The sequence below is a fragment of the Rutilus rutilus genome, assembly GCF_951802725.1.
Source record: "Rutilus rutilus genome assembly, chromosome: 15".
NCBI lineage: Eukaryota > Metazoa > Chordata > Actinopteri > Cypriniformes > Leuciscidae > Rutilus > Rutilus rutilus.
Window position 1 is genome coordinate 20,321,845 of NC_140220.1, and position 24,751 is coordinate 20,346,595.

The 24,751-nt window shown below is 37.2% G+C and overlaps 1 protein-coding gene across 1 annotated transcript in view; it reads right to left on the minus strand.

Annotated features, from left to right (window-relative positions):
• Positions 1 to 6,728: 6,728 nt before the first annotated feature.
• dlgap2b (discs, large homolog-associated protein 2b) overlaps positions 6,729 to 24,751 on the minus strand; it is a 96,882-nt gene continuing 78,859 nt past the window's right edge. Inside the window, exons 4-6 of the mRNA XM_084431367.1 lie at positions 17,073 to 17,229; positions 15,290 to 15,509; positions 6,729 to 8,910 (exon numbers count right to left, since the gene is read on the minus strand). Coding sequence (XP_084287493.1) covers positions 8,078 to 8,910; positions 15,290 to 15,509; positions 17,073 to 17,229 — 1,210 coding nt within the window. The 3' untranslated portion in view covers positions 6,729 to 8,077. The remainder of the gene's footprint in view (positions 8,911 to 15,289; positions 15,510 to 17,072; positions 17,230 to 24,751) is intronic.

Here is a 24,751-nt window from a genome sequence, read left to right on the forward strand (position 1 = left end):
TGGTGATGTGCATTTTAGGCACCTATTTGTGGTCTCGGTGACGCTGTGGCACTACATCAACTGACTACGCTGTTGGCCAATACAATCAGCATTTTTCCACACGTGCTTCAGACATCGGCTCACACAGGAGTGTTCCCTTAGCATCAACGTCATGACGCAACGTTCAGTTTCACTCGAAAGAGAAATATTGGTTAATGGCATACAGGGTCAGGACATCAGCAAGTGACTTTAATGTATGTGGTTAAATAATTCTTTCAAGTAAACGGTCGGAGAGGTGTATGCATTTGTAATATTCTTTTTTATTAGTTTTTTTATTTTTATTATGCCTATTATGTCAATATGTTTACTTGTAAAAGAAACATACTTTCAAAATGGTTCTTTTTTTTTCCCAACACATCTTTAAGCACAGCAGTGTAGCTATGATCCCACATGAAATTCTGATGTCAAATGAGTGAAAACATCTGCACAATCCATGTCATATCTGTTAATCATTTCCTTTGTTTTATGTTTATCACTGAAAAGAAAAAGAAAATACATAAGGCATGTATACATCGAAAAAAAAATCAAAACAAATCAAAATCACAGTTAGTTTGTAAAGAGAAGCACATATAACATGTTTTGGAGAATTAAATGACAAATTTATGTCATTTACTCACACTTAAATCATTCCAAACATTTGGTTTTCTTTCTTTCGTAGAACATGTAAGTCATACAGGTTTTGAATGACATGAGAGTAAAAAAGGACAGAATTTTAATTTTGGGCTGAAAATTAAGTCCCCATAATCTCAAATACTCAATAATTATTTTATTATTAGAATTCCAGTCCTATAAATAACAATGTAGTATGACATCTGTTAATAGAGGGGGCATGTTATTTCATTGTAGTTTTGGCACTAAATTATAAGCAAGCTACATTTTAAAAAATCCTTTTTGATGAGACAATTAAATCTCAGTATCTCAATAAATCATCATCATGACATCTAAATTTCACAGCTACAGAGGACACACTGCCTTATTCCTTTATAACCATACTGTACACAATTATTCTTTACTTGCTGTATTGACAATGGTAAAAATGTAGCTGCTACATTGAAACAGAATGAATTAGCATAACAAACAAATGCAAATACTTATAACAACATTATCAACAGCAACAAAAGAAGCAAAGGGTTACAATAAATGCCTGAGATTCATGCAAGGTTTGTCAAAAAATATCTAAGGGCTTCATCTTGCCCTTTAAGTGCTGTTTAAAATGAAATAGACACATGCCAGTGACTCGTACAGAAAAACACAAGACTTGCATAGAATGAATGAAGGTCGTAAGATTGAAAGAACATCTGCAATATCATCAACACCTTTAAACAAACATCTTTTCATTCCCTGAACATGTCTCTTAGGAAATCAAAAACAGAAATTAAAACTGGAACAATTCATCAGTCCTCTGTAGGTATAAACAGTATGGTGCCTATTGTGGTTCAATTGTTTTAGAGAAGAAAGTATAAATATAAGCAATATAAACCATTAAATTATATCTGAATGCTGAATAACAGTTCATAGGTCCTTTACACCACAAAAAAATAAATAATGCATCATACAAATTCTTTTATAATTCTGTCGGCCTGTTAATTTATTTCTTATGGCTAAACCCTTGTTGGGTAAAGCTCATGTTAAAATATACAGCATATCATTGATTCCCACACCATGGACATTTGCAATATAATGGAATGTTCTATTATGCTTCTAAAATCCATACATTTGTTTACACACATTCTCTGTGTCACTGTTTCAAAGTGATTCTCTTATTTCTGACAGAATAAAAAATGAGGCAAAAATCCAAGAGACAGAGCAAGTCAAGAGGCCCAAACAATATATCTTCACTATTTGAATGGATAGTTCACCCAAAAATGTAAAATTCTGTCATCATTTGCTCAGCCTCATGTCATTGCTTCTTCTCAAAAGAAGATATTTTAAAAAATGTCTCATGAAATGTCAATTAAAGTTAATAGGCTCAAATTTTGTTTTGGACCTGACTTTCATTAAAAGAGTAGTTCACTTTAAAATGAAAACACCCTCAAGCCATCCTAGGTGTATATGACTTTCTTCTTTCACACGAATACAATCTGAGTTATATTAATAAACACCCTGACGCTTCCAAGCTTGATAATCATCAGTCTGAAGCTCAAAAAAGTGTATCCATCCATGATAAAAGTGCTCCACACGGCTCCGGGGGGGGGGGGGGGGGGGGGGGGGGGGGGGTTAATAAAGGCCTTCTGAAGTGAAGCGATGGGTTTGTGTAAGAAAAATATTCATATTTAAAACTTTATAAAGTAAAATTCTAGCTTCTGGCCATACGCAAGTCTACTTACGGCTAAAGCGCAACTTCCATGACGTCAGAAGTAGTGTAGTGCGTCATGGCGTAGTGTAAATATCAGCAGTACGTCGCATTACTCGCATAAGTTGCGCTTTAGACTTAAGTGGAATCCGTATGTTCGTTTGGCCGGAAGCTAGTTATTCTACTTTATAAAGTTTTAAATATGAATATTTTTCTTACACAAACTCCGTTGTGAGCCGTGTGGAGTTAGGTTATGATGGATGGATGCAATTTTTTTAACTTCAAACTGATGATTATCAAGCTTGGAAGCGTCAGGGTGTTTATTGATATAACTCTGATTGTATTCGTCTGAAAGAAGAAAGTCATATACACCTAGGATGGCTTGAGGGTGAGTAAATCATGGGCTAATTTTCATTTTAAAGTGAACTACTCCTTTAAGGACAAAATAGTAAAAACATATTTTGTGCTCCACAGAAGTAGTAAGTCATACAGGTTTGGGACAACATAAGTCTAAAAACATGATTTCAGAATTGTCAGTTTTGAGTGAACTATCTTTTAAATGTGTGCATTGTCTGAAAAAAGTTTTTGAAGGCATTTTGAACTATAATCTCATACTCTTTTAATTAAGCCAATTAGAGCAGTTAAACTGTCACCAAGCATGTTAAATCAATATCTCCATTTGCAACAGGACACACATCAGCAAGACCCTATTCGTAGATTAATGAGCTAAAAAAATAAAAAGCCTAGAAATTACATCACTAGTGATGACGGTGTCAGTACATTCAAACCGTGCCATTCTGTGCTTTGCAAAGGAGCAAGGACATTTGACGGTGTCTGTAATGCCAAATAATTGGCTAGCTCAATGACCAAAAAAAAAAAAAAACAAAAAAAAAAACACTGGTGGCATAAAGCGAGTGGATTTAAGATGGTTTCACTGGATAGTTGTTTTCATGAATGTTGGATGCAAAAAAAATTTGCTATTTGAAAAGTTAGAAATGCTAAAATTGATCTTTAAAGTATAATGATGTGAGTGAATTTTATTATTTACTCAAGGTAAATAGAGATATGTCTAATCGCAAATGATGTTGTGATTAATTTCTTGAATATTTCTGAAATTCTTATTCAAGATTGCAAACTTCTGTTACTACCACTCAAGGTAACACTGGCAAATCTAAATAATGAATCTTGTTATAATATTCCAAATTAAGCATTTTTCAGAAATGTGACCCTGGAACACAAAACCAGTCACATGGGTCAATTTTTTTTAAATTGAGATTTATACATCATCTGAAAGTTGAATAAATAAGCTTCCCGTTGATGTATGGTTTGTTAGGATATGACCATATTTGGCCGAGAAACAACTATTTGAAAATCTGGAATGGCCTTTAACGTTGTCCATTTATGTTCACGATTTTACTGCATTCACTTACAAAAATAAATGTTTTATATATTTACGGTTGGAAATGTACAAAATATCTTCATGGAACTTGATCTTTACTTAATATCCTAATGATTTTTGGCATAAAAGAAAAATCAATAATTTTGACCCGTATTGTTGGCTATTGCCACACCCGTGCGACTTGTGACTGGTTTTGTGATCCAGGGTCACACATGGCTTTAAATATACTTAATTTTCAAAAGACAAATATTGCCTTAAACTTTGGCATGAAGAGTTATTTTATAGTAAACAAAATAGTTTCATATAGCCTCTGTTATAAATAAACTACTTAAACCTAGTACATAAAAATATATTTTATTAAGGAATGTTTATCTTATATTTTTAAAATCATACTTTTTTTCTATGTTAACTATATTTATAAATGGTGGATAAATGCAATTTTTCCATAAGTGTCACAGTGACTCGTTTACTATATTATAGTGGCACATGGAGATTGAATGTCCTGCAAGTAAACCCCTAAATAAATAAATAAATAAAAGTTATGTTATTTAAATAATTTGATTTAAATACCGTATGTACATTTTGTGCATAATATAACTGGTTATGCATGCTGTGTGTGTCCTGTGGAGAAAAAATCAGATCCCTTAAATGCAAAAGTGACTTACAATGAAAAAATCTTTAAAGTAGAATCACTATCCAGGGAAATGGACTAGATGATTAGAAGGAATCCCAAAACATGAAAAACTAACAGGAAGGGGTGATTTAACATCTTTTTCGCATTTTGTATTCTTGATTAAAAAAAATAAAGGTTTGTGTGGGTGAGGAAGTCAAGGTCATAGTCACAGAATATTTATGACAAAAAGCAATCATTTTGTGAAGCTACATAGGAAGTACCAAAATTGCAGTAGTGCTGAGCGATAGTCAGTTCATATTCAGGGAATTATGAAATTATGAATTATGAAATTATCTGTGAGTTATGTGGGTTTTCATGACATCATATTTATGAAAGGGACATCATATTTTTTGACCACATGATTTAAAGAGAGTGGCAATTTTCAATTACAACCTTATTCAGACATACTTTGGAATAAAAATGTCATTGGTTATTAATATTTTTTTGTAATTATAATTTATGATTTACAAGGCACAACAAAAGTGATTCTTACAGTGATTTACAGTTATATATAAATTCTATAAATTGTAAACATACTAACGGGTTGAAATAAAACCATGTTTTAGTGTTGGTAACTACTGATACCTTGCACAGCTGTAACTAAATATTTAGGACTGAGAGTAGAAGTCAAAAAGCAGCCATAGAGAAATCTGAAATTTAGGGCTATACCCATCGTTGTATAGTTTCAATGAAATAAAATGCATCTCTTTCCATCCCTGATTAAAGTATTATAATCATAAAATACCACTCAGCACTACTTTGTAAATAGTCCACAGATGCTTGTATATATATATATATATATATATATATAAATATATATATATATTGGCTAGTAATTGTACACTGCAGATGCAGAGCTACAGTAAATATGTTAAGGGATTATGCTTGAATTAAAATACCATTTGAATTTAGTGACTTCTAATCCATCTATACATGACTTTCTTGGGAGACTGAGAACATAAAGTAGATTTTCAAAATGAACTGAATGCCAATCTGATAACACTAATGTCCCAATGTTCCATTCTGGTGTAGCTTAACATGATTGCTGTACATGGTTCATCATTTTCACTTGAAATGAAAAGCAAAGCGTTGTGTGACGGCTATAGAGCGGTTCACTTTGTATTCCAATATAATGGGCTTCCTATAAGGTTTTTAGAATAGAGAATTTCGATGTCAAGTAATGTTCAAATATGTTGATCTACAGCATAAATTACACAAAGTCAAGGTTCAAACGTGACGTTTGAAACTTAAAAAAAAATGTGTAATTGCAATGTATTTACATGTAGGATTTTTTTGGTTACACTTTATTTTAAAGGTGCAGTGTGTGATTTTTTTAGCGGCATCTAGTGGTGAGATTTGCGAATTGCAACCGATCAATAATTCGCGGCCTTTCCTTGAAATTTCAAACTCGAATGAGAGGCTACGGTGGCCGACGTAGGAAGCCGCGTCTTTTTCTGCTGCTTCTCATTCAAGTTAGTGATGAAACGCGCTCTGTAGCGCTGTCTGTTCGCTGTCGGCTACGGTAGAAACATGACGTCACGATATGTCAACCTTCATAGAAGGGGGTGGCCGCGGTTATGTACATATAAATGACTCATTCTAAGGTAATAAAAACATAACGGTTCATTAAGTAAGGTCTTTATACACCACTGAAAACATAGTTATGGATCTTATATTGCATTTCTGTCAATAGATCCTCAGAAATATCACACATTGCACCTTTAAGGTGTCATTGTTACAGAGTAATTATATATTTAAGTACTGAGTAATAATAATTAACAACATGTACTTACTATAGGGTTAGGGTAGGATTAGGATTTGGTTTAGGGTTAGTTGCATGTAATTATGCATAATTTACTGTTATTACTATGATAAGTACATGTAACATATGTAACAAGGACACTGTAAAATAAAGTATTATTTTTTTATAAATAAGTCCAACATAAAAACATGTAAATGCAATTAAGTGCATTGTATTGTGAATTGATTCATTTAAAATTGGGCTTTCACTAATGATTATTTTGGTAATCGAGTAATCGGTCGATTATTTTGACGATTAATCGAGTAATCTGAGTTTTTATGGTAATAAAAATAGACTTAAGCGAAGACCTAAGCCTTTAAAATTACATTAAATACATAATAACAATGAGAAAATAATATTTGGTTAAAAAAATTCTGTAAATTTCAATTGGCCCAAGTGGAAATCTGTAAATTTAATTTGATAATTTACAGAATTTCACTTGGGCCAATTGAAAAATTTAGATGTTATCAGTCACTAGAAAATGTTGAGTTAGGGAGGTTAGAAATTTTTTACAGTGTATGGTTTCATAAAACACTGTTAAAACACAAAATATAAACAATCATCTTGTGTACATTATGTATTGTAACAAATACCTGCATTGCGCCACTGGCCCAGAATGTTGTTACACTTTACGGTAGATCAAATCCTTGTTTAATTTTGGCCAGACGACATTTAATTCAAATGTTTACTTAATCTTTAATATTTGGCCACTTCTTTACAATAGAAATGCTACAGCCACTGTAATTTATTGAACAAGAATATGTGGACATCAAAATTCATATTGAGGGTTTAAAGTTTTATTTTGAAATCGTGATGAACAGTTTGCATATTTAGAAACATATTGTTGTATTCTCCTGTGTTGGCGTAGGTCTATAAACGATTTACCTTACAAATCTGATGAAATGGCGCACATTGCGTTCCCAGATGAATGTTATGAGCAACCCAAACTCGCAGCATATGCAGAGATGGAGTTTGAGACACATGTAAATTATAACAGTTCACGTGGAGCAGCATTTACTGTGAACTGAGCCGCTCTGAGACTCAAATAAGTAACCTACATACATGTAAATAAAGCGCATATTAAACCCGTGGGGCATTTATATCTTTGTAAAATCACAATAGCACTATGCTATGGTTTTTAAATGGTTTTAATACATTGTGCAACCTTAGAAAACGGTCTAATAATGCGGTTTGTGGATTCTTGTTCGTGGAATGCACCGTTTCTGGTATTTTGACATTTACTCGCCAATTTAAAAATCATTTAATCGAGGAATCGAGACAGCCCTAATTTAAATGTACATAGTAGTACTTAATATAAAGTGGGTTCCATCATGCATACCGTAGTTCTTATGTAACAACTTGTTAGCAACCACACAGTGATTTCAAAGTTCACGTTAGAGGTATGAGTGTGTAATTTATGGTATAAAACAAAGTGGTTGGTGCTAATGTTAACCACAGATGTTATTATTCTCAGAAATTGAAAAGATCCATCTTTATCCTTCAACTATGTTCATAACCTCTTTTGGTCAGATTGAGTGGTGAGATCATTCACCACTGTCACACATGAACTGTTTTAGCCATGGACAAAACATTGACAGTGACAGTCAGACAAATTGTGACATTCCCTACAATGATAATAACATTCATGAATCATTTCCGTGGTGATGTAAACTGATTTTATGATCTGGCACAGCCAATGCTTCCATCTAGAATAGCTACACTATCCTCGTTTCGCCAAAACGGCACTTTCTCCTATATCGGCATCTTTGCAAAGAGAAAAGCGACAAGCTCTTCTCCGGGCGCAGGGTTTCCCCCAGGTGTATAGGGTTGATTCAGAAACAAAGTCAATGCTTGGTCCAGTGATGAAAATGATCAGAATGATAGAGATAAGTAGGACATTGGTCCACTAGTGTACTTTCTGCACCAGAGTTCAAGGCTGGCACTTCTTTGACCGTCCGCTCGACTGCAGTTCTTCTTCTTCTTCCCAGTGTCTAATTTGGATCTTCCCAGCGGCTTGGTCAACGGTGGGCCAGTGTTGGGTCGATCAGGACTGGCAGGGCTGGTTGGGCTGTTGGTGGCCGAGGTTCCTTCAGGAGTTCCCTCTGTGATCTCGATACGTGGAGGCTCCATCAGGTCAAAAATATTGAAGGCAGCCGGTTCGGGCTGACACATGACTGAAGCGTCTGCAGTATTTTGTCTCACCAGACCGTTAGCACCAGTCTGGACGCCAACGGACACCCTCTCGCTCGACTGAGTGGAACTGGTGCCGGTGGCAGCCTCCCGGCACATCGTCCACATGTTGTAGCACTGGGTGAAATTAAAGAAGTTGCTGTTGAAAGTCTTGAGCTCTCCGCAGACGTCCCTGCGCAGCTCCGCTAGCTCGTAGCGCATTGCCGATATCTCCTCTTTCCACTGCATGTTGAAGGCAGCCACCATATTTGCCGACTCCTTGAAAGCCTGAATAGCCTGCGGGACGGGAGGATCTGGTGGAGGCTGGGACGGGGGCGGACATGGGACTCGGTAGCCGTGCGAGGAGGTCGGTGGAACAGAGATAGCCGTGACCGTGGAACTGGTGCTGTGTTGACTACGTCCAGCATTTTCTCTTTCAAACCTCTCGATTTCTTGATATGCTGAGGAGCTGGCGCCATCATCGTCCTCAATATCCTCATTTAGCAATGAGATGCCCTCCATTGCATCATACCCCTCTGGAAGACAAATTTGAATATAGAGATAGGGAAATTCAAAGGGATGAACAGCTGTGGAATTTGGCGAAGCCTCTCACTTTATCTAACGTCAACACTTGTTTTATGTCTCATTAGCAGTATGTGAGTAAAGGCCCTGTACACACCATTCTCAACTGCATAGGTTTCGGAGAGTAAATTCAGGAACTTTCGCAAGCATGGAGTATGAAGAAAGACTCAAGAAAAATATTATACATGAAATTTTTATTTCATCAGAAAAAGTTTTGTGAAGTCTGTTTTGCTGTTAATGCAAAAATCTAGTTTGTTTTCACAGGAAGCAAGTAAATATATCTGTTTGAGACTAGGGGCCAGATTTACTAACAGCTTGCGCCAGCGCAAACCCTCTTTTGCGTTAAAAAACTACTGCCAGGACCTTATTGCATGCATTTGTAGGCGTTTCCCTTTCAGGCGCAACATTTATGGGAGGAGTGTATTTAAATGAATCACGCATGGTGATTTACTAAGGTTTGCGCTCGTAAATGTACTGGTGTTTTGCGCCATTATTTACCACCCAAAAAAAGCACATCTTAAACCAGGCAATACCTGTTAGATTGCGTTGGTCATTATGGAAATGAACTGACTGCGTCTGTGTTCTTTAATTTGCACGTCGTCAGTAGATCAAGCGCAGAACTTTCTACTCCCATCGGCGCTGTTTTGGAATTGCGCTCTCACGCTAATTTGACCTGTTTAGTAAATCTGGCCCTAGGTTTAATGCAGGGGTGTTGCAAGACCTTTTTTCCCGGGATTGATGTAACGGGGTCGTCTCAAGCATGGGGTGGGGCCAAGTGCGAGGTAGCGGAAACGGGGCCGCCCTTGGTACTTTCGTCACACGGGGCCTCCCTCAAGCATGGGGCCCAGTGCGGTTACACCACCCTAAGGACAGCCCTGGGTGAATTTCAATATGAGAACCTTTTTTTTTTCTGATAATATTCCAGCCATCATTTCATACGCTTTATATCAGCTGTTTAGAATCAGACCTAGCGATGCCAGATTTGCAAATGAATCAAATTTTGATCTAATTGGACAAAGAGGTATGCGAAATTGTTCACGATTCAGTCTGATTTATTCGGCCAGTTCACTCACACACTGAATTGTTTGCAGCGGTTCCTCACACTGAAATAGAAATGGGATATTTCACATGTGTCAAACTGGAGGGTCACTGTCCTGCAGAGTGTAGCTCCAAAACACCTGGAAGTTTCTAGTAATCCTGATTTATATTTTTTACTTGATTAGATGGTTCATCTGTGTTTAATTAGAGTTGGAGGTAAACAGGACAGTTGCCCTCCAGGAATTTGACACCCCTGGGATATTTTATAAGACAGAAAACAAAAAGAGCGCTGGATGAGGTTGATATTTACCTACAATACATTGTAGGAAGCAAAACATCTTTCTTTCAAATGTCTTCTATTGTCGAACAAAGCAGCACTTTATTGCACATGCTGCTTGAGAGAGACTATCCATTTATATCCAAACTGTTGGCACACTTTTTTTGATAGTGTACTGTACTGACGAAAGGCTAGAATCGCCACTGGTTTAATGAAAGTGTTCATTTGAAAACCAAAAACTCAATATGATATATTGCAGTCGAGCACATGGTGTTGTCAGGGTCTTTCACTTTTTTACTCACATACATTTAGCCTTCAGATGTGTGTTTACACTGCCTTCTCACTCGCGTCAGAACATCTCATCTGTTCAGCCTTTCCATCTCTTCACAGCATAACCATTAAAAAACAATATTTCAATGCTATCAACCAGCTTTTATCCATTTAACAAATCACAGAGCATTGTGGCAAATGTGGAGGATTTTAGTGTTTTTTGTTTTGTGCAACAGAAAAGATGAAAAGGCAGTAAAATATCACGCAATCATTCAGGCAAGGAGATATGAACCCTATTGAATATGTTAAAAGCTCATCTATCGAGCTGATTGGACCATGTGGAGATTATAGGGGCGATATTAAGAAGAAGTACAATCCAATAACATTGTTAGGTCTTTGTGAGGGCTGCACCAGGCAGAGGCTGCAATCCCACTGTCCATCACAGCTGAAATCTTCCACACCAGCTCTTACTTCCAACCGCATTTTGCTGGCCATGTTTGATCTTCAAGGATGCCAAGGTTGGTATAAAAATGGAGAAAAATGTTAAAAGTGACCCAACCATTTTTTTAACATTCTAAGAAATCCTATCCATCCACTGTCGTAAAAAAACAAAACAAAAAAAAAAACAGCAAAATGTAAATTTAAAATTAATTGCTTTTCCCATTCAGTCTTTAACAGAAATGTTCCGGGTTCAATTTAAGCTGTAGTGACAGCATCTGCAACATGATGTCGATTACCACAGAATTTCAACCCATCCCTCAAAACATGCATTTGCACGTATTTCATTATACTTACAATGAACTTCTGGGGCAAAGCATTGGACCAGTATAAATACAAAACTGTTTCAAAAATATCACCACAAGATTTACTGTAAACATTTGATGTTAACATGAGTCTAGTCTGATAATATTGCTAAAAAAATATATAATTTTCACATTAATTTTTTTAAAAACCTTTTAGAATGTCTTGCCCCATAGACTTTTATTGTAAGTGAATGTCTTACTGTAAGGACATTTTTTGTTATAGTCAAAAACTAAAATTCTGTGGCAATCAACAGCATTTAAAAAATAATAAAATAAAATAAAATAACTCAAAAAAATATTTGTGGAATGCCTTTCATGGAAAAGCATTGCTACTTTGGCAACTGAACACTGGTTGTCCCTAATCTGACCTTTAGTTATGTGTCTTTCAAAGGACTAGTCCTGATTTAGTTGAGAAGGCAGTGCAAAAACACACATATCCATTGAAAGATGTATGCGTGTTGACATTATAATACCTGTGACAGGCATCCCTCCAGCTGCTCTTTTCCCCTGGATCTCCTTCCTGTGATGGCCAATGAGGGGCCATGCCACCCTCCCTCCCTTTCCACAATCACAGAACACCCAACACCTTACTCAATATTTCCCATTGATTTTAGCCGCAACTAAATTTAGCTTCATCTACTTGGTGAATCTATAGGGTTTGCTTGATAACATTTATCTGATAGGTCAGTGCTTTTGAAGTGCTTTTTCTATTAACTATAGAACCAGAGAGCATCAATACCAGAGCTTAAGCAATTATTTAAGCTTTTAAAAGTCTTTAAGGGAAGAAAACATCTAATTTAGCTTCTAACACATACACAAAGTATGGCTATTTTTGTAAAAACCAAAGTAGTACAGGACTGCTGGAACAAGAAGTCCTCCAGAGTGAAACAGACTGGATGAAATCCTTTTGAGAAAATGGTTTTGTCCTACAGCCAGTTGACGTGAGCTGACAGGGATTGCGTACAGAGCCATATGTGGTGAAAGCACTTCAGCAGAGTGAGACGGTGGGATTGGAGAGCTCTCCTTTCTCCTTAGAGTCTTCAGTGTGTGGTCAGTATGAGTTTTTGACAGTGTGAAGGTCCAATCAAATCAAACTCCAGTTTGAATAAACACAAAGAACCCCACATTTAATGAAAGAAACAAAGTTTGACTGGAGTGACCAAACAAATCATACAAAACAATTTAGCATTTGGGTTTTAAAAACGTAAACAAATGAAAAAACAAAACAAAACAAAAAAACAGGTATTTTATTGTCACAATATTTGACATCAGTTTGTGGTATTTCAATAGGGTTCATAGCTTTACTCCATGTGTACACCAAACACAGCAGGGTTGTTGGGGAGGGTGTAGAGACGGGCATTCTGCTTGCACAAAGAAACTGTGACACATGTACACTTTATAATAAGTATGTGTTAGACAAAACCTCCACACCTGCTCTGTCAGGACTCCTTAAACTCGTTTTGGTTGAGGAAAATTACTCATTAGTAAGGATTAATGGTAAAACTGGATTAGGATAATGGGATTTGTTTTCAGCTCCAGTTTTTGAATTCATAGAGAGATTAATATATCATAATACTCTAGCTAATTCAATTAGCACATTAACAAACCACTAAAATGTCACCTCTGCGTCATTATTCAATCCAAGCCCTTTCAATAATTAAAATACATTTTTAATAAGTAGTTTTGTTCTAAAATATTTATTTTACAATAAATCAATATTTTCTATAAAATGAAGGATTTACTGCATGCTTGGTTTAGTATACAGAAATAACTATATCTAAATATAGCTGCAAACAACAATTAAGGGGCCAAGCACAAAGGAGGGACAATAAGTCATGCCATCATGGCTGGAAGCATCAGACCAACAGCAACAATGAGCAATTAAATACATATTAAGATGTTTTAGGCAAAATGGCTGAAAAAAATCATCAATACAGTCACTAATAATATGATTTAATGGTTTATCACTTTTTACCAATAGGTGGCGCTTTGACCAAATTGATGTGGTGTGGTCAGAGTAAGGTGACAATGACACAAACAAAGTTTGGTGCCAATATGCTAAAGCATTGCAGAGATAAAGAGTCATTTTTGCATCATGTCTTACATTTTTTTTGATGCGGTATACAAATGGGGTTTTGTCAATCGACACGAAATCCATTACTTTTGCCGGCATGGTCTGAAGATGATGCGATTCGATTTTGGTGAAAATCGGACCAAAGGTCTCGAAGGAGTAGAAAAAGTAGGTTTTCAAAGAAAATCAAAATGGCCTGCCACAGCTAAATTTGTATCTATATTCTCGGCATTAACCAAATAATCTATTAAGACTATTAAGTTTTATTACATTAGGCTAATTTCATCAAAAGTTATTAGCATTTTTGGAAATTTCATTATAACTTTTGATCACAAGGTGGCGCCAAACCGTTCAGAAGTTATAAGCAAAAAGAGTCATTTTTCATATCTCCTGACCACTAGATCTGCCACTGCTTCAAAACTGTGCAGGTACATGCAGGTTATGGTTTTCATAACACAAACCAAGTAAGGGAGATAAAGCCTCACATCCATTTTGGCGTGCTCTTCATCGAATTCGCTCGCGCATTGTTCGAGAACGGTTTGACAAATCAACTTGAATTGAACTTTTGTAAACATTGTCTGAAGATGATCTGGTTACATTTTTGTGAAAATCAGAGCAACGGTCTAGGAGGAGATTGAAAAAGTTGGTTATTTGGAAAATTAAAAATGGCAGAAATCTTGAGCCAAGAGTCAGAGGAAATTTTTTTTGTTTTGTTTCTAGTCCTTTGGTCACTTTGGACATTTGGTGGTTCTACAGCGATTGAGTTAGAGACTCCAAAATTGCTGTGGTTAAAGTTCAGACTGTCCTCTATCTGTGTGCCAAATTTCATAACTTTCCCGTAATCGGTTCTATGGGCTGCCATAGACTTCCAGAGCGGAACAATAATAATTCTTAAGTACCTTCGGTGCTTGGCCCCTAATAAACTGATTCAATTTATCTAAATATTATGTCTTGAACACTAATTAGCATTTAGTTTATGTAAGAATGTGATATTTCTTTCTGGGAGAACTTAACACACAAGTGCATATTGCTCTATTTTTAATTTTTTATTGAAGGACAGACTTTTTTTAATTAGACACTAGTTTTTAATGAAAATATTTTGATTTGAGTTACTTTTATTTTTATAGCACTTTTCTCTTTGACCCCCGCTTCTGAAGCATTGTGAATTTCTTTCCACTCACTAATGTAGATGTTTTATGCAACACATAATAACACATTAAATTGTTTATGTAGTTCACAGTCATTGCTTTGTGCATTCAGGAATGAAACAGCCTTCAAAGTTAACTAAACTGAACCGAAACATTTATTTTATTTCAACTACTAATCCATTTGCAGAATATAGAAGACAGAAAATGCAACCATTTGTAAAATATAAAGACCATGTCTAAAACCTGTCCAACCTTAACCTTACGCTCTGTTCTGCGTGAAAACACTTCCCCTTGGCGAATTGCATGCTCTGCACAGCTGTGCTAGTTAAAAGCATGCAGAGATGTGTCTTCAGAACTTATCAGAAGTGTTAAATGTTACATATTCAGCTGCCTATTTCCCTCTGACCCCCAGTCTAGCCTCTCAATACCACCAGACCCAACCAATCAGAAGCCCAGAAAAGGACGCATGACTCGTGCAAAAGGGAATTGCAGGCAACCATCTTTCAACACTAGGGGAGCACAGACACAGGAAAGCAAACACACACACAACAGACATGAGCCGACAGAAACAACATTCAAGTCAGTCATCTCTCAAGCACAAGGGAATCCCACTGTACATATGTAGGTATGTCAGAGAATGTAGTTCAGCATGTGCTGAATGAATGGCGAGTATGTGCTCTAAGCCTTTTCTCTCTCTCTCAGGTGGGATTTGAGGCATACGGTTACCTGTTGTGGATCTGAGAGTTGAAGTGACAGTAGAAGATGTCATTGAAGGCAAGCAGTCGTCATCTTGGGAATACCCAGCCTGAATTGCACGCAGGTAACTGTGGCTTCGAGTGCGGAAAGAGCCGGGCAGGTCCAAGGCCTCCACGGCCTGGGATTCTACTTCGCTAAAAACGGACTCGCAAACTGACTCAAACTGGCCATTGACCTCAGTCTCACTCACCTGAGAGACAAAAACAGGAATAGCAGTCCTTAATTTTTCCTCTTCCTTTCTCTTTCTCACTTTGATTCTTCCCCTTTGCACAGTAAATATGAAGGAGTGTTAGCAGGAGGAATATACCACTGGCAATTTCCGACCTTGAACGTCTCAGTAGAATTATGTCAAAAAGCAACAAGTTAAGAGAAAACATTTCAAGCTGGAATATCATCTCATAATAGGTAAATAAAGAAAAGCAGATTGTTTGATGAACTTTCAGAGGGAAAATGACAGTCAAACAGTCAACAGCAGCAGACAGCAAGAAAGCTTGATATGCAAAGATTTTCATAAACCGAGCAAGAGGATAAGAGGGATAACTTTCCTAAATCAAACCAAATCAACATTTAGCTAAATGATATACAGATTCTAAACTTCTATGTAACTCTTCAATTACTGCCTGTAAGTTGCCCTTGCAGTACAATATAAGTTTAAACAATTACTTTATCCTAATTAAAAACTTTTTTTTTTTTTATATATTTGAGAGTTAGCATGTTTCATAAAGCCTCCATAAAACATCTCAATTGTAACCTACTCTATCAATAAAAGCCTATAAATAGCTACCTACATAAAGCTCACAGGAACTAACACCACCACAGCTCAGCAGACCTTGACTTCAGCTTTATGGAATTCTGTTTTAACAATTGATTATATGAAAAGAATTTAGCAAAGCTAACCTCACCATTTACATTTACCTTATTCCCTCTCTAACCAAACATGATAAAAATTAAGTCCTAAAATAAATATCTCCAAAACCCTGTTGGGAAAATCAGGTCATACGAGGTCATATGACCAGGTCATTCATCTAAGTCAAGCTGGGTATTGGAACATAGTTAATCAGCTCAACCTATTCCCTACTAGCTTAGTCAAGATGGTCCACAAGCTATAACCAGGGTGACCAGATACTGGGTCTCAGTGGCCCTGTCAAATGGTAATTTGGGGATTTCAACCACCTAAATCAAGCTGAGTTTTGGAACATAGGTAATCAACTCAACACATTCCCCAAGGCAGCCTACCAATTCTAATCGGGTTGAACAAGATGACTTACCAAGTCGTTCTCTTCCCGGCCAGCTGGTAATTATAGTGGTTAACAACCTAAACCACCTACATAGTTTTGGAACATTCTTAATCAGGCCAATCTGTACTGTCACTAGCTTGGCAAAGGTAGTCTACTAACCCAACCAGGTAGACCAAGATAACCTATCAGGTTGTACACGACCCCAGCTGGTCAGCTGTTCAACCACCTAAATCACCTATGACTAAATTTGGAATCAGCTAATGACTAGTCAACCAGTCAGCACCTTAAGCTGGTTTTTAAGTGGAAAGTTCTTAATCAATCACAGATAATATAAAGTCTACAGGAAGTCTACTCTTCAGCACATCAGCTCAAGACACAATCTGAGAAAAGAGCAGGACATCTTAGACAAGAAGTACAGCTAAAGCCCTCTGCTTGAAACCACTTACTGTAAGTAGATTGTCCTTGCTTGTACCTGTGTGTCAGTGCCGTGTGGTGTTTCGAGTGGTTAGACTCACCTGGCTGACACAGCTCGCCTGACTGAAGGTACTGACTGCACGCATGTAGCTCTGGTTTCTGGACCGAAACTGTGGAGGGTTGAAGTTGGTTGCTGGGTCCAGAGACACGCTGGGGTGAGGGCGCATATCTCTCGCTGTTTGCAAGTGGTAGCCCGAGCTAAATGGAGGGAACAACCAAAAACTAATGTAGCCTACTCAAAATTAGATTGAAGGATCACTCTGGAATAACCATCAATAGTGAACTTTCGGAAAACTTTAAAGATATGATTTGAGATAAAGTGACTTAGTTAACAGGTTTACTGTCATGAACCCAAATGTGAGAAATTTCAAGTGTGCAAACCTGTAGGCCACAAATGAAAGCAGATGAACACAAAATTTAAGATGCTGCAAGCATCAAGTAAACTATTTCCCCAAAAAGTACTAAAGAAACATAACACAGTATGGTTTGGATACAACAAAAGTAACTCACTAATGTTATCAACCATCAATTTTTTTTTATTTTCATGAAACAATACAAATAGGCTATTGCTTGGACTTTAAATGGTATGATGGCCTAACTCAGAAAACCTGTCATGAGAAAGACTCGTAAGACATGTTACATTGAGGCATCAGAAAACATATTTTTAGTGCTTCTAGTCTCAGTTCAGAACCACGGACAGCAACTATCTGTCAGCAGAAAATGCCAGACAACCATATGGACAGGAGAGAAAGTGTGGAGAGAGCGAAAGAGAAATCGGATGACACTTTTGAAGCCTCTAACACTTCCTCACTGCCAAGCCATCTCAAACATCAATAGCATTCCCTTCATCCTCAATCCTCTCATCAGCAGCTAATGTGTGAATTCTCAACTACTTTCATAAGAACATGAAAAGAAAAATAAGCTTGATCTTAAATCCTTTATCCTTAAAAGTGAAGTATGCAATTTCTGGGGCATCCGAATCACCAAACATAATTGTAAAAATTTCAAACAAGTGTTTTTTTTTTTTTTTTTTTTTTACTTACTGCTGTTGGTAGGACAAACATATCCCACTCCCAAATAAACATAATTGATTGAACCAGTCTTGCTATGTTGGCTGTTTGGGATGCTCAATCAAACTTTTCAGGAAAATCAGCTTTTAAATGTTTTAAAAATGCAATTTAAAGGGTTAGTTCACCCAAAAATGAAAATTCTGTCATTAATTACTCACCCTCATGTCATTCCAAACCCATAAGGCTTTTGTTAATCTTCAGAACACAAATGAAGATCGTTTTAATAAAATCTGAGAGCATTCGGTCCCTCCATTGACAGCCCTACCACTTTCAGAAAGGTAGAAAATCATAAAAGTAATTCAAACCTCAATTTTATGAAGCGATGCGAGTGCTTTGTGCAACATTTTTATCTCCAACACACGTTCAGGCAATAACATCTTCCCTCGCGTCAACACGACACGCATGTGTCATGGTGCTCTCTTGAACGCGAGTTGGAGATTAATATTTTGTAAATAAAGTGGTAAATTATGTTTTTCTTTTTTTGCGGAAACAAAGCACTCGCATCGCTTCAGAAAATTGAGGTTAAACCACTGGAGTCACATTTAATGATGTCTTTAATACCTTTCTGGTACTTAAAAGTGGTAGTTGCGTAGGCTGTCAATGGAGTGACAAAAAGCTCTCAGATTTCATTAAAAATATCATAATTTGTGTTCCGAAGATGAACAAAAGTCTTGGTTAGTTTGGAAAGACATGAGGGTGAGTAATTAATTATAGACTTTTTTTTTAGGTGAACTAACCCATTAAAGCAGGGTTTCTCAAACTCGGTCCTGGAGGGCCATTGTCCTGCACAGTTTAGCTCCAACCCTGATCAAACACACCTAGCTGTGAGTTTCTAGTCATCCTGACGACATTGATTAGCTTTCTCAGGTGTGTTTGATCAGGGTTGGAGCTAAACTGTACAGGACAGTGGCCCTCCAGGACCGAGTTTGTAAATCAACATAAATCAAACATAATCCAAAAGACAGTCATATAATCTCCTACTACCCTATATCGTATCACCACACACACCAGCCAAGACTTTATACCTCCAAATATATAAAAGAAAACATCCAACCAGGTAACGTATGCCTCCTTGTGTCCTCCTGCTCTTTAATGAATTAACTCCTCCCAGCCAACACAATGCAACCCACACACAAGTTCGGAGATATTAGAGAATTACTAAGAACTCATGAAGGAAATGGCCAGAGATTAAAAACTCTGCTGCACATGTATGAAAAGCGCTACAATACATAATGAACAGTTTAGAAAATTACTTGTGCATTTAATGATCAAAATAAAAAAAATTGAATGCAGGCAAAAGCATCAGAAATGCAGTCAATGAAGTCCTGTGGGCGTATATGTATTTGTATAACGTGTATGGAAAGGAATGGAGAACATGGTACAGTGCGAGAATGTAATAAAACAGAAGCTGTGATTTGATTCTGTAATTATCTGTAATAATAGACATTAATTCCCTAGTTGTTAGCTGATTAATTAAACTGAAATAGAGAACGTAACATTATGTTGGTGCTTTACTTTCATGCACCTAAACCACAAAAGAGTAAATGTCAATGGTTAATATAGGGTTAGTGCGTCCAGTGAACTGGAAAGTTGTTGAGATTGCTGTTGCCCTTCAGCAAGATACCAGGTTATTCCAGGACTGCCATTCCTCAACAGAAGTACTATGGATGTAACACATCTGCTAAATGACACATAACTACTGTACACTAATATACCCCAGCGTGATCAGATAATGTTTTAAGAGGCCTTCCCTAATGAGCTTTCACATGAATATTAAGGTTAGAAGTAAACCAAGAGAAACAATTCCAATATGTGTCTTTTTGTCATTTTTGAGCTTGACATCCTGACTCCCCTTACTTTTATAAAAGAGACCAATACTTTCTTTAAAACTTCTGTTATACAGAATAAAGAACATCATATATGTTTGGAAAGACATGAGAGAGAATAAATGGGTAAAATGTTCATTTTGGGTGAGATATTTGTTTAAAATAATCTAAAAACCAGCAAACATTACATATAAGTAATTATTATTATATTACATTATTAACATATTAGTTTATTATCAAATTATCAAATTAATTAATGAATTAAAAAAAAAATCAGTTAATGATACAACATAAGATACAACATACAACATACAATTTTGGTAAATAACACAAGTAAATGTGGGTAATGGTACTGACATGGTTACTGATTCTTTTTCCTTTTTAAGAAAGTGTTCACATAGAACACAAATGTAAAAATGAATGAATTTTACTGTGTCATCAGCAGCTATATGAACGACAGCTTATGGGTTTCTGAGTGTGCAAGATTTATAGGCACCAAGGTGAGACACAGAGCAACTATTTTGGGAAATACAAAGTTTGCTGGTGTCTCTGGACCTTGAGCCTCATGTTGTTTTCCATTTTCAGCTATGTCGCCTGGCACCTAAACAGATGTCCTTCTTATCATCAGTGTGACAGCAAATGAAAATGCCTGTCTGGACAATGTCCTGACACAATCCTTAATATCACACAGAGCTGTGGGCTAGCATTGGGGAAAGTGACTCAAAAAAGTACTCAATTATCAATAGCTTCATATAGTTACTCTTTCTGAACTGTTCCTAATTTTACTATTTTATGTGCCCATGTTGCTCTATAAAGTGCTTTAACAAATTGCCTGGGCTGTTTGTGATTGTGATTGATTTGCCTAAGCATAACTTACATTTCATAGTTCTATTTTTATTTGCAAGTGTTAAATGAAGTACAAGTAAAGCAATTATTTTCATTATCCCAAATACTGTCTGTCCATGCAGCAAAGCAATCAAACCATAGTTGAGTAAATCAAGTAAATGAAAGAACAAATAAACAATTTTGATAAAAAAAAAAAAAAACAAAAAAAAAACAATGGGTCTCATTCACTAATAGTTGCTTGGATTATTAGTATTATATTATATTCGTAATGAGAACGTCTCACCTAAGTGAATAGTCTTGTGAATAGTGAATAGTGAAGTGAATAGTGAATAGACTGATGGGTTCTTAACGCAGTCTGCAAACAATGACATCATATAACATGGCTCCAGCTGATAGGACTGATTGTACAGCAAATTAACTTGCTGCTTAACTTTTAAATAGTTCAGTTCTGTGTTTGCTGTAAGAAATTTTGCAGCATGCTATCTGAAAGAGTTTGCAGCGCACTTCCATTATTCCTCTGAAATTCAAGGTCTAAGATAAGAGAATGTTCTTTTACACCTTATCGCTGTCCATGTGGTCTGCCTAATTCCTAATGAGCAACCATACACAAGTTTTAAAACAAGTGTCATGTTTTACAATTCTGCATTCGATGCAGGAGTTCATTACTAAGCATTTAACCAGCTGCAATTTCATTATCATGTTTATACAGCAGGTATATCAGCAGGTAAATACAATACAGTGACTAAGCATTGCGGATATGAGAACATATTAAAGTGAAATAGGCTTCGCACATCGCCTTCAATATTTTCCAAGGGCAATATTTTCATATTCTACGCCGAGTGCATTAGTGCTAAATTCAGCTGCATACAGTGTCAGGATCAAGTCACACAAGTTTGAGCCATATTGGCTTAGGCACATATAGCATTAAGCCGTTCTGAAAAAACAGGCCCAGGCACACATAGCATAGCCCAACAGCATTAAGACATTTGGCAAGGCAGGCCCAGGAACACATAGCATAGCCATAGCAGCATCATGTTTTTCATGATCACAGCAGCATGTCTGTGGATGTATTAGCAGTAGCAAGTCTCTGTACTTGCTCTGCAGCAGCAGCAATTATCAACAGCAGCAGCGTAGCAGATCTATTCTGCCAAGACCAAAACATTACATTGTCATTTTTATTCCCATTGAATACGAGTTGTCATGACTGAAATATATTCTTTTAGTACAAGGGTTACTGATGAATCATGATTTGTTTGAGGAAACATTCATACAGAGATTAACTGGACATTGAATGTAGGTTCTTGGAACGAAGTGAAACAAGACGATGCATCATGGAGTTGACGCTATCAGCGTGACTGGTGTCTGAAGCACGTGTAAATCCAATAATCATTGGGAGACGGCAGTCCATGAAGTCACAAGCTGAGTACCCATGAGTACAAAAGGGCACCTGAATAACATGTCATCAGCTTTTTTTGTCTTCAGGAGCCAATTGTTTGTATGCGCATGCAAGATAAAAGCTGGGTGCGCTCACTGTTGCATTTGCGGTATGCTCTGTCCTTGCCTTGCTTTATTCTCTCCCGAGGGATGAGAATGTAACGTTTTGCACGGAACGTGTTCGGCTCGCAAGGGAATGGGTAGCAATGAGGGCGATGCATTCATGGTAGGAGGCTCTGTTATTACTTGATTCTCTCTTAAGGGATAATAATCTGAATGCTATAATTTGGATGCATTCACTGTGGAAAGCTCAACCCATGCTTGACTCTCTCTTGGGATGAGAATTGAGTGTCAGCACCTTGCGATTCAGATCCCATGGCCTACGAGGCGGCAGGGCAGAATTGATCGTGGGAATTGGAGGCGGGGCTTAGGGCGGAGTCTGACTGGAGTCTTTTCCCTTTTGGGCTGTTTTCGATAGATCAGCAAAGCAACTTTCATGTTGGTTCAGGAAATGTGTAATAGAATCAGAAACTGCTCTTTCTGTCGCTTAATTCAAATTGCACACTGAACAGTGGTTGATTGATAATGCTTGCCAGCGCGTTTTCTGCAAAGATTCTTAAGATCAGGATGTAGGATGGGCATATGTCTGAGGACATCTTACCCCCCTCACATGACGCCCAATGTGAGAGCGGCATTGTTCAGTGGTTGTGGGTGGAGACTGATTGTCTCTGGCATCTGTCTTGATCCACTCTGATATTCTGAAGTATCTTTTCCCAGCGTTGAGCTATATTCTCCCTTATGTTAAGGTCAAAAGTAGAATTGTAGATACCCCCTTAAGGTTGATGCAGGGTGAACAGAGTTATGTATGGCAGTGGTGAACGTGATTTCACCAAGTACCACATGTTCCTGGATCAACATCTATGTTGATCCTGGAACAACTTTCCAATCAACCAATCAGATTTGAGGTACAAGTTTACAGTTTATGTCAAGTTTAGGCTTCGGACCAGGGTGAGGTGCTTCAACATCAGTGTTATTCACCTATCATTTCCCTCTGATTTTAGGGAAAAGTTATGGGTAGGGTAGTCTTACTTGGCAAAATCACGGTGACTGTATGGCAGTATAGTTTCCCTCTACTTTGTTTACCTTCCTCCCCAACTACTGTTGGGTCTTGATGTAAGGATGTATGGTCCCCTTTGGGATAGGTGATTTATAGGCCTCTTTAGTATGACCCATGTTCAAGAACCTGATAAGTAGAAGTAGACAGCATGTGGGGTGTCCCTTTTTGTTATCCCTTGCATACTAAAATAAGCGCTGGAGTAAAGCATTGTCTATAGTGGGTCCTTTCTCTAGAAAAAAGTTGTGTGAAGCACTTGAAGTCCTTGAAAAGTGCTTGAATTTCACTCTCAAAAGATTGTACGAACCCGGAAATGAGAAACAAAAATGATGAGAGTTACTGGGCAAACTCCATTATGTCCTGCTCTCATTTGCCTCCATTTCCTGAGTAAGGCTAAGGATGTGTGCTCACCCTTGGATGAGTGGCAGTACCAAGGGTTGTAGCCTGAGGTGCTAATTGCTGTGTTTTTTAGCACCTTCCATGCTCCTTTTGGTAGACTGCTCAAGTACCCTTTAGGGTAAAGCAGGGTGAACTGAACTATGATGGGCAATTCAAAAGAATCCCTCAGTTTTGTTTACCTCCCTCCCCAACTGTTGTTGGGTCTTGAAGAAGGTATGTATGCTCCCCTTTGTTGGGGTGCTTCTATAGGTCTCTTCAGAAGATCATTATTATAAATTGATGAGTGGAGGTGGATCACCGTTGGTGTACCTCCTTCTGATTGTAGAATTTTAGTTTATCCATTAAAGTGAGTCCTGGAGAAGGGCCTTTACTCAAGTCAGGGTATGGGATGTTCTCCCCTACTTACTCTAGGGCCGTTAAAATTAAGTATGCTCCAGTCCAGATATGACCTGTGATCCACAGTGATTTATTATGAATAATGCAGAGAAAAGCTGATGAGGTAGACATGTCCACTCTTAACACAGCAGCCAATCGCCACTCTAAATTAACGCATATACCTCACTTTTTGTGATTTTGGTTCAACTTTGCTTTTTAAACCAGAAGAATCAAATAGCTGAGAAAATTAAATAAAATAAGAAACACTTTCCCTTAATAATAAACAGATCAACTAGTGCTATTGTTGTATTCATTGATGTGCAACCTATACATATCTGTTAACATCTCAAAAAATGCCTTTTAGGGTTTCATGGCTCTTTCGGAAATCTTTCAGTTGATGACGTGTAATTCAGACACCCTTTTGCACTTGCGGGCACTCCGTGTGTGACATCATGGACTCCAGTCTGCCAATGATTACTGGCATTTGTTTACACATGCTTCAGACACCGGACATGCTGATGCCGTTCCCCAGTCTCATTCCCCTTCTCAGTTGCAAACACAACCTGATATACAGGTACATGCACTGAGCTGTCTTAATTAAATTTACCTAATGTTGTTTAGTGACGTATTTTGCCCATAACATCTCATAGCGCACT